Genomic DNA, 11,268 nt, shown 5'->3' with positions numbered 1-11,268 from the left:
TGCTAATATTTAAAAAAATTATGTTGTATTTTCCATTCTATGCAATATATAAATGTTATGTACATAAAAATTATATTATTTATTTTATTTATAAAAAGTTTTGTACAAATGTACATACTAAATGAAATAGAAAGTATAATATAATTTAAAGTAAAAAAATACGATCCCATTTAAATGACCCGGAACCATATAATCTAAATATTTAATTTTATTATATATGTACTAACTGCCAAGAATCATACACTACATAATTATATATCCAGCTTAATTAATAATTACACTAGAAACAACTAACATTCATTGGAAAGCTGCAACTTGAGGAACTCCAATTCCATCTCCACAGCAGCCCTCTTCTTCCTCTCACTCTCTACCTCCGTCCTCAGCTTCTCAATCGCCTGCATCAGCTGATCTTCCCTGCTCGTTTCCAGCGAGTCTTCCCCACCGATCGATGCAATCATCTGTGCGACCTGCTGTCTCTGATCATCTAAACTCCTCCTTAAAAATAGCAGACTTCCCAACACCACTCCCATGTCGATTCCGCCACCAGTACTAGCAGCTTGAGTTTCGTGCTGTCCGGGGCTGGAATTTGATCCTTGTGGTGAGCCATCGCTGCCCTTTTCTTGAATTACGATTTCGCCTCCGAATGTAACCTGTTTGCCCATATTATCGTCAGTTTCTTGCTGATCAGATGGGAAAACGGGGTCTAGTTCAAATCCCTCCTCGTTAAAGTTCCATCCACTGATCCTTCGCTGCTTCACGTTTTCGCCTGAGGATGAATAGTCGTCGTCGCCGTCTTCATCGTCTTCGTCGTTTTTGCTATGTATCTTTGCCCCCTTGAACCTTTGCTCGACAGCAGGCAATCCCTGCAACACGTTTTTTACTAAGAAATCAGGGCCCTTGCAGTTCTTGAAAAAGGGATGCTTCAGCAATTTCTCAGCAGATGGCCTTTTTGAGGGATCTTGATCCAGGCACAAACCGACCATATCCTTGAAAGACTTCGAAAACCTCTTCTTTTTGCTGTCCTTAGTCTTCTCATAGTGGTCAGAAAACCGAAAACGCTTGGTGATTTTCATGATCAGGGATTTGGAGGGTGGAAGATCAGACAGTGGAGGCCTCCCATGGGCTAATTCCAGCGCAGTGATCCCAAAAGACCAGATATCAGCCTTGAAACCGTACCCTGTGTGCGAGTGTATCACCTCCGGCGCCATCCAGTACGGCGTGCCGGTGAAATCAGTCAGCCTGAGGGATGACGAAGACGACGATCTGCCTAAACCATACGTCAAATTCGACTCGTAAATAGAGGCTGAGACCCCGAAATCCGCCAGCTTCACCGATCCATTTGAGTCGACGAGAATGTTGCCGGCCTTTATATCTCTATGCAAATGGCCTTGGCCGTGGAGATAAGACAAAGCAGACAATATTTCCTTGAGAACAGTGGCGATGCATGGCTCTGGCAGGCCGTCGGGGAAGGAAGAAGCGATGATGGACTGTAGAGAACCGCCAGACATGAAGGGCATCACCACCCAGAGACGACGGTCGACAGTGAAGGAGCAGTGAGCTCTGAGGATGTTAGGGTGTCGGAGGAGCGTCATCGTCTTGGCTTCTCGGCGAACGCTGTCGAAATCGGCCCTCGATTTCTCGAGATCAATGGCCTTGATCGCCACCACGGAGGAGTCCATGGGAATGCAGATGGCCTTATACACAATGGCGCTCACCCCTCTGCCGATCTCATCAACAATCTTGTAGCAGTTCGCATCGAGAGGGTAGTACTGATCAGTACTACTGCTAACAGGCTTTCTCTGACATTCTCCTTCTCTCTCTTCCATGGCCATTTTAGTGATTTTTCTCCACAATTTCTTGAGAAAATTTAAGAGGGTCTCTGAGGTTTATATTCAAAGAGATTTCTTTCGGAAGACAAAAGAAGGAATGGAGAAAAAGTGGGCTGATGAAGCAGTTTTCTTGTGAAAAAGAGAGAGACAGACAGGGTGATTTACACACAGATAGCGGTGGCGTATCTGTACCTGTAATAATGGGCATAAACTACACAGTGAAAGTGAAGGTTTGAATCATGTGATTTTTCAACTGCTTTATTCATAAATGGAGATGGCGATTCAGTTTCGACAAAGGGTGAAGTGAAGAAGCTCTATGACTATGTGTGTTCAGAGTAATATGTTCACACGTACAGAAGGAGAAGATGAATTAGTTTAAGTACTTTTGTAGTAAAAGCGCATTAACTTCTTTGACTTGTGGAACATAAGATAGTGCAAAATAGAGTTGAAAGCTAAGCGACTTTTTTGGGTTCTTGTTCCTAATAACTGAAATTGCATGAATCTGCTATGTGATTACTTGCATATTTGGCTTTTTTTATTTTAAATTTTGATGAATGTAATATTCCGCCTTAAGTTTTCATTTAAAATTACTTTAGTCCCTTAAATTTATTTTTTGACTTTAGGATCCTTAAACTTTAATATTTATTTCAATTTGGACCCCTTGACTATTTTTCGACGAAAATGTGGCTGGAGTTTGTTTGTCTTTGAAATGATTTTCAGGACACAAAACTTATTTGGAGCGGACTTTCGGAACAGTCTTCGGACTTATAGAAATCCGTTCTTATAGTCGCCGTTACAAAAATTTAGGAATAGTTATAAAAAAAACCATTCCTAGTTGAGACAATAACTGTAACTGTCTTTGAAAATTGCTCCTAATGTTGAATTTGTCTAAATTTATTTTTATTTTTTGAATTAGAACTATTAGGGGTGGGTTTTGAAATGGATAAATTAATTTTCTCGGGGTTGGAACAAACTTTGTAATAGTCGTGCCTGAATTTTAGAACTGTTTTTATTTATAATTGTGATAAATTTAGGAATGAATTTTGGAACGATTTGGCTTAATTAGGAACTCATTTGTAGAACTATTTTAGTAATGGTATTAAAAATGGTTGTTTTTAGTTTAGAACACATATTAAAAACTGGAACAGTAATGGTATTTGGAACGGTTATCCACTAATTTAGAACACCTGTTTGAAATGGTTCTAGCAATCGTATTTGGAACGGTTCGTTCAGTTTAGGAACACTTGTTTGGAACTGTTTTGAGTAACGGTATTAGGAACGATTATTTATTTAAATTTGTAATATTTTTTTACCATTACTAAAATCGTTCCTAATTTTTGAATTTTATATTTTTTATAATTTATTAATATATTTAATAAATTTGAATAAATAAATATACATTTTAATAAATTTTCATATATAATTAAATTAATTTTAATTAATTGTATTTATAAATTTAATTAATTGAATAAATATAAAATAATAGAATTTAATAAATATTATGAAGTGTGAATAATTAAGAAAAAATATTATATTAACATAAAAAATTATTTAATTACAAAAGTAAAAAAAATATAAAACCTAATCTAATTCCTCCTCGTCCACGACGTCCATATCGTCTTGATTCGAGGTCGGGGGTCTGTCGGAGGCGGTGCTACGATCAAGGAGGAGGCCCGCATCTCCCTCATGGCCATCATGAGCTCGAGGCAACCGATGCGGTCCTCCATGGCCGAGTTTGGCGGTGGCAGTGGTTGTGGTGGTAGGGGTGGCAATGGTGATGTGAATGTGTGGTTGCAGACGTGGGCCTCAAAACCAAGGCCGAATACTCAGCCCTTATTCTTATTCCTGACTGCAACCAGCCACATTTGTTGCTCCGTCATTGCCACCGAAGTCTCCAATTCGGTGGGGCATCGTGGTCCTCAGCTATGGGCTGAGTCTCCTTCAAAACAAACAAAAGTGTTAGTACTTTTAACGAAAAATAAATTATTCAAAAAAATTAAAAGTAATAATTTAGGTACTTATCGCCACCTCTGCCGCTCTCGGCCCGTTCCAGCTGTCGTCCTCTTTTGTTATAGCACCACTCGAATAATTTCATCTGCTTGGGCGGCCAACCGAGCTCTATCTCCTATAAAAGAAAAACTAGTTAACATCGATTTTAAAAAATAATGATAAAGCATCATATTTACTTACCAACTTCCTTTTGCGCATGTCGACTGAGGAAGATCGCCCCGGTACACAGTCGAGGACGCCGTGGGGTTCGCCACCCGGTTCGTCTTATTTTTCGAGGACTCCTGCTGGAAGTCCTCGTTGGCCCAATACGCCTGGCGCTGGAGCCACACCTTGTTGGCCAGCCAGAGTGGCCTGACCAGGCTAGACCGTGCGATGGAAAAAATCTTCTGAATCTCCTTGACAACCCACATGTGGAAGACCCAGAATGTTGAATCATTATCACAATCCCACCAATAGGTCATTTACAGTAATAACATTAAACAAAATATTAGTAAAATTTATTAAACAATTAGAATATTAGAAAAAAAATCAAATTAATTTAAAATTGATTATCTTTATACTCTCGAACCAGAAATGATGCAGCACCTGCCTTAGACGACCATCGGTCCCCACAAGACTGCATTGATGCGCTCGTAGAACCGACGGTCAGACCTTAAAGAGCAGGTTATACTAAATATTTTTTGGATAAAATAATTAATACTAAAAAAATTAGGTAAATATATTTACCTCGCATCATCGAGGCTTATGGACTAGCGTGATGATGGTGGTGGTGGAGCAGCCATTGGGGTGGTAGGCTGTTGTGACGTGTCATCAGCAGCCTGTATAGCTCCAAATGTTCCAGTATCATCTAGAATGTGCAGGGCAGGAGACGATGCGGTTGTATCAAGTGGTATGGGTGGTAGGATGTAGTATTTATTGTATGACTTATATATAAAATTATTTTTTTACCCTTATAAATAAATGTCTATACCAACATACACGTCAGTATGTAATCAAACGAAATCTCAAAAATAAATAATATAATAGGTTTGTATATTTATTATTGTTTATGATATAACTATGATATCGGTTCGGTCCCAATTAATCCAGCTATTGAATTAATGAACTTGACTAATTTTACCAAGATTTTAAAATATTTGTTGGGATTAAATTGATATTATTTTGTTTATTTAGCTTCGACCTAATAACAGAACGAAATGGATAGACCAGATTACTAGGTCTATTAAATGGCCCGACCCATTTAACAAACAATGGGCAGAATAGGGGTTTCAAGAACATGCAGTTTGAATTGCTGAACTAACAAAGAAAATCAGAGATGAAAAGATACAGATAAGTGTGTGAGTTTTTTATATGTTCAGTTTTGTGTTTCGTATTAGTGTAATGTAATCAAATATAAGTCAAAACACCCTGAACTATAGAACGAAGATTTCAGACAGTTTTGACTATCTCTCATACAAGGAGAAAATGAAAACACACAATGCCCTTAGGCTTTGGTAGCATGATAGTCAACTGAGAATCCAATTTCTGCTGCAATGAGCGGAAGAGGGGATGATGAAAAGAAATAATCTAGACGAAGGCTAACAGAACTGTGTATAAGCGTAAGGCCAATCCCGTCATGGTGTTCCCTGTGAGCATCCAAGTTAGGCATTCTCCAGAGATGAGAGCACTAGTATTTCCACATCAACTAGCTAACCATATATTCCACTTCCATAGATATACTTCTCTTGAATAACATAATAAAACGGAACAAGTTAATTGATCAGACAAATGAAACAGGTCGTACAACAGCTGGTTTATCTCTATCATGTGCTTTGAACTTTGCTTGTATGAAGTTTATATAGAAGAAGGTAGAAGCACGTCGTAGTGAATATCAACCACAAAGTCTAGCAGACAGTTGATTATTCTGAACCCGATCTCCCAACACAACTTGCATGGAAAACTTTCTTGTAAGTTTTGCAACATGCTGCAGTTAGCTAACATTATATGCATAAGATTGAGTAGTATTCATCACATTTTGACGGTTTATTTCATAATCATCTTATCTTGTTGAACTACAGAGTCTGCTCATAGAGACTACATAAACAACGCAAACCATACGCAAAAATCCATGCATAGCTAATTTATACTTTCTAAGCCCATGGAGGATTATAAGGTCAGCAATGCAGCTCTAAGTTACCCAAAATGCTCAGAGTGAAGTTGGTTGTCTAGTCCACTGCAACTTCAACCTTATCCTTAGCTTTCTTCTGCTGCAACATATACTCATGTAATCTATCTGCTTTTTGCCTCATTTCAGAGATCATCTCCTCTGTTTCATCAATAATTTGTTTAGGCAGAAAAACTTCCAAAAAGTCAAACCATTCCCCTAACGTCATCTTCTCTAAATCCACTACCGCCTTTCCCTTTCCAACATCAGCGCCGCCTTCTTTAACCCCAGATGTGCTAGCCAAACCAGCAGCACCTTCTCTTCCAGAATTTACTTCCTCTACCAACTCATTAACACCAACTTCTGACTCCCTTTTCTCTTCTTCACATATTTTATGCTCCAAAATCTTCTCTTGTTCTTCTAAAGGAGTCTCCGCAGGTAATTTTTTTCTCCCTCTCCCGCCCGCCCTTGTCTTCTTAGCTTCAACAACACCCAAATCAAGTTCAGTTTCACCTACATTTTCTTCCTTTCTTGAACTCCTGGTCCTCCTCACATTCCCTCTTTGCCGTCCTTGCACCTCAGCGGTTCCCAAATCGTTGTCCCTATTTCCATTCAAATCATCCAACATATTCTCAGCGTTCTTTGAACGTCTTGCCCTTATGTTCACATTCCTGCCTTGTTTCACCTCAATTTCATCCACCTTATCAGATTTTTCATAGTCTACATCAAGCTTGATTGTTGAACTCTCCGATTTTTCTTCCTTCGAATTTCTAGTCCTCCTCATTACCTTCCCCAAACTCTGTACTTTTACCTGAACTTCTTCACCACCATCTTCCAATTCCCTAACTACAGACCCCCTAGTCCTCCTTCCTCTCACTTTTTCCTCACCAACAGTCCCCAACCCTCCAGCTTCATTTCCCAAATCCTCATATTTCTCATTTCTAAACCCATCCCCCAAATTATTTTCACTCCCCACCCCTAACCCTAATTCAGAATCCTCAGCAATTGCCACCAATTCCCAGACCTCATTCTTCCCTCGCCGCCTCGTACTCCTCACATTCCTTGAACCGACCTCATTCTCAGCACAATTAACTTCAAACTTCACTTTAATCGACGTCTGCTCGCCTATTATGATAACATCCCCGTCCGAAAGTTCAGCCGCCTCGGACTCCTCCAGCCGCACACCATTCAGAAAGGTGCCGTTTGAAGACCCCAGGTCGGTGATGGTCCAGCGCTGGCAGCCGGTACCCGACCCGGGTTCAACTTGAATAAGTAGGTGCTTGGAGGAGACGCCGGCGTCTTTGATGGCTAGAGTGTTACCTCGAACAACCCGGCCAATCCGGATCCTGGATCCGGGCCTGAAGTCGTGGGTTTGACCAGAAAGCGGACCCTTCTCCATTATGAGCTTCAGCATCGGGCACGGGTCATCTTTACCGGCAGCTGCAGATTTTCTGGGTGCCATTTCTCGGGTTTGGTTTGAATTACGGGTAGGGCTTGTGATTTGGGATTGAATTGGGAAGAGAAAATGGATGGGAGGGCCTTGTTTCTACTTTTTCAAAAGTTTGAATCAGTTCGGGCGCCACGGAAAAGGGAGGAAGAAAAATGCCATAGAGAAAGGATTTATTATTATTCCAGAATAGCCACAAGAAAACTCAAAATTGCATTTAGGCCACAAAATTCTAGCAACATTTAACTAATACAAAAAAGAAAATCACTTCTCACTCATTACATACAGTTCTTGACCCCTAACACCAAATTTTAGAATAATAATTATACTCTTAAATATTTATACCAATACAGTTACTTAATTTTACCAGAAAAATATATTTTTTTATCACAATTAAAAATAAAAAGAAATAGCAGATACTAATTGACTATGTTTGTGCAACGATTAATTAATCGTTGGTTCGGCAAATAAGATCAAAATATCAACCACAGATAAAAATCGTAGCATATGTTTTGGTAATGGTTAGGACCATAGCAAATATTAATTAATCGTGGTCTGAATTGATTTTTTGCATCAATTTTGTTTGATTATAGTGGATAGTATTAATTTACCATAATTTTTAAGTCATGATCATTTATGAGGGGAATAATTTACTTTTGGTAATATTAATTTTAAATGGTTTACGATATCTTTTAACCGATAACGTAATCATCATGTTATCTTCCGTTTTCACTCATGTTCATAGCTTGTTCCGCTTTTAATCATTTTGAATTTTGTTTATAGAATCTGCATCGTTTCTATCAAATTATATGTATGAAAGATTGTCTGTCACGGTGGTCAATATTATTAGTATAATACTAGCTCAAGTGGTAAATTTATTTTATGTTGAATTTAAAATATTTATCTATTCATTATTAAAATGCTTTTCTTATTATTTATGTGTAAAAAGAACTGATTAGAAAAGGTTTGGAGGAATGAGGATGAAGTTGGAGAGGAAAGAGGAGAAATTATATATCGGACAAAAGAATAAAGAGAAATAAAACAAGTACAACGTGATATACAAGAGAAGGATGCAGATATATTTCTTAATATTTTTCGTTTTAAAAGTGGTTAATACAGTTAATAAATTAAAATACAGATCAAGAGTAGTTATTGTAACGCCTCACAGTACGTAGTGTACATTTATTAATGGGATAAATTGTGTAAAATCTCCCTATATTTTAGAATTTAATTAAAAAATTTTCTGTGCTAAAAAAATAGGTAAAAAAACTCCTGTATTTTTTAAAATATTGCATATTCTCCCCTTCCGTTAAGTAAGTCTAATGCTGTTAAATTTTGTTCTAAGTTGCCTGTTATACCCTCCTTATAACACTATAAACGGTCTGAATTTTAAGCAATTTAAAATATAATTTTTTATTACATTTATATAATTATATATACGTTATAATGTATATATTACATTTGATATATACACTATTTTTTATATATCAAATGGGCAGCACCAGTACTAGACTATTTTTAACAAAGTCGTTGTCGCTCCCGCATACAAAGGGCAACGGTGAGGTCGCCCTGCAAAAGGAGGCGACCTTGCGTCCCCCCAATTCTGCCGTCCCCTTCTGGAATTTAGGGCGACGTTGCCCTGGATCTCGGCAACCACAGTAGCCTAGCCAGGGCAGTGTTGCCCCCATCACATCACCTAGGTCATCACCAAAAAAAGAGGCAAAACATTTTTAAAAAATAAAGTAAAAAGAATTTTTTTGAATTTAAATATTAAATATTTTAAATATTATTTATATTAAATAATATTAAATAACTTAAATATTATTTGTACTAAGTAATATTAAATTTGTATTGTGTTTTTAAAATTTTAATTTTTAAGAAACTTTATATACTGTTTAGCTGTTTTTATATTTAAATTAATATATTTCATAAATGAATATAATTATTTCTAATATATTTGAACTTAATAAATAATTTAAATTAATAAAATATATTTAAATAAAATATTATAAGTAAATCAATTTAAAATGTATTGAAATATGAAAGAAAGGGATAAAATAAATATTTACATACATAAAGTAATTCTCAAAAAAGCAAAAAGTGAAGCCCACTCGCACAAAAAGTGAATGGCAGCCCAGCCACTCTTGTTTTTAACGAAAAGGAAGTTTTTTTTATTATATTTTATAAAATACAGGGGGTTTTCCAATTAAAAATTTATACAATTTTTTTTTATTTGTTAAAGTCAACTTTTTTTCGTCCAAATCCTAATAAAATGGGGTCAAGCATAAAACATAAATATTCGAAGGGAGTGTAAGTATAATTTTAAAACTTTTTTAAAAAAAAATATAATTTTGCATTTCTAAAATGGGTCTAAGTATAATTAACCTATAAAAAAATAGGATGTTAGCCTGAAATTTTGCTCTTGTTGCACCTATATGCTTCATGAGGACATCCATCTGATTTTATCATCTGACCAAGGTAGGAGAGAAACATAGTTGCAAATATGAGATTTTGGGAAATTTTAGTTCGTACTCGATTCGATCAAATTTAAGTTAATTATACGATAAATGTACTATACTTATCGTATGATTATTGTACAATTTTAGAGAAAGTCATCACTTACATAGCAAGTATATCACACTTGCTTTGTGATTGATTTAGTTTGATCAAACTTAGTATGAGCAAAATTTTTTCGAAATTCCTATAAATAAAAATGTTTATTTAAGTAACGTTCACGTAGTGCCAACCAATGTTGGATGAAATCCAACCCAGTCTGCTTGGCCGAACCGTTTGAACTGTCAACCGTACTACATAGTAGGTTGGGAAGCCAAATCAATAGGATGTAAAAATCGCCTTTTTTAAGAAAACCTAACAACCTAACGGTCCAAGCGCCGTCCCGCTTGAACCAATCCTGAGTTAGTCAAATCGGTCGGGTTGCAGAGTTGTGTAAATTGAGCATAAAAATTCCCAACTTTTTCTCTTTTTGTGAGCCAAAAATCCCTAATTTTTTTCTCTCTTTTGTCAACAAAAAGTCCCTAATTCTTTCTCTTTGTTAAGTCATTGGTGTTGGACATTTATTGGCTTTTGATGTTCTGGAACTTATACTTTAGGTTTGACTTGACTTTTATTATTTGAATTTTATGTATTTTTGTGCTACATTTGTTGTATACTTGTATTAGACAATTACATCTCCATTTTATGTTATTTAATAATAGGCATATATTATTAAAAATATTAATTACAAAGAGAAAAATGCTTAAAAATCAAATTTTAAGTATATTTATATTATTTAATATTTGTAGTTAGTTTTATATATTTATAATTATTTATGACATATATACGACATCATTAATTCGATTACGATTGGACCAACAGTTAAAATCATTAACCTATAATCTATTAAATTTTTTGATTTGATGAACGATTGGAGTTTTAAAACATTGGTGTCCAACATATTGACTTGAATTCTTGGCAATCATCCCAAAAAAAAGACTTGAATTCTTGACAAAAAGATAGAATGTATTGCTGGTATGTCCGTGGGTAACAACCTATGTTCTTGTAAGTTCAAGACCAAAGCCCACACACACGTGCCACGGCTCGCCTGCTCACCTCAGTTTGAGGCTTAGGCTTATGAAATTTGTACTTGTCTAAGATTATATGTGAGAAAATTATAATTTTGGTCCAAAAATGTATAGTAGCTTATAATATTAGTTTCATATTTTTTAAAATAATTAATATTAATTTCACATTTTAAAAAAATATTGCAAAGTTAGTCCCATATAAAAAAATTTGCAATGCTTTCCTAAAGTGTGAGACTAATTTTGCTACATTTTCTTTTC

General features: G+C 36.1%; 2 protein-coding genes across 2 annotated transcripts; both read right to left on the bottom strand.

Moving 5' to 3' along the window:
- On the bottom strand, positions 233-2,407 carry LOC105158439 (serine/threonine-protein kinase BLUS1). The gene has a single exon (XM_011075203.2). It carries the CDS (start codon positions 1,830-1,832, stop codon positions 291-293), a length of 1,542 nt encoding a protein of 513 aa, XP_011073505.1. The 5' UTR covers positions 1,833-2,407; the 3' UTR covers positions 233-290.
- On the bottom strand, positions 5,628-7,578 carry LOC105158438 (FHA domain-containing protein At4g14490). The gene has a single exon (XM_011075202.2). It carries the CDS (start codon positions 7,442-7,444, stop codon positions 6,044-6,046), a length of 1,401 nt encoding a protein of 466 aa, XP_011073504.1. The 5' UTR covers positions 7,445-7,578; the 3' UTR covers positions 5,628-6,043.

This window comes from Sesamum indicum, linkage group LG3 (assembly GCF_000512975.1).
Source record: "Sesamum indicum cultivar Zhongzhi No. 13 linkage group LG3, S_indicum_v1.0, whole genome shotgun sequence".
Classification (NCBI taxonomy): domain Eukaryota; kingdom Viridiplantae; phylum Streptophyta; class Magnoliopsida; order Lamiales; family Pedaliaceae; genus Sesamum; species Sesamum indicum.
The sequence above is the reverse complement of the archived record's forward strand: the minus strand, read 5'-3'. Positions and strand labels throughout refer to the sequence as shown.

Coding starts and splice junctions, on each gene's coding strand:
- LOC105158439 (XM_011075203.2), bottom strand. CDS start 1,832: ATGGCCATGGAAGAGAGAGAAGGAGAATGTCAGAGAAAGCCTGTTAGC.
- LOC105158438 (XM_011075202.2), bottom strand. CDS start 7,444: ATGGCACCCAGAAAATCTGCAGCTGCCGGTAAAGATGACCCGTGCCCG.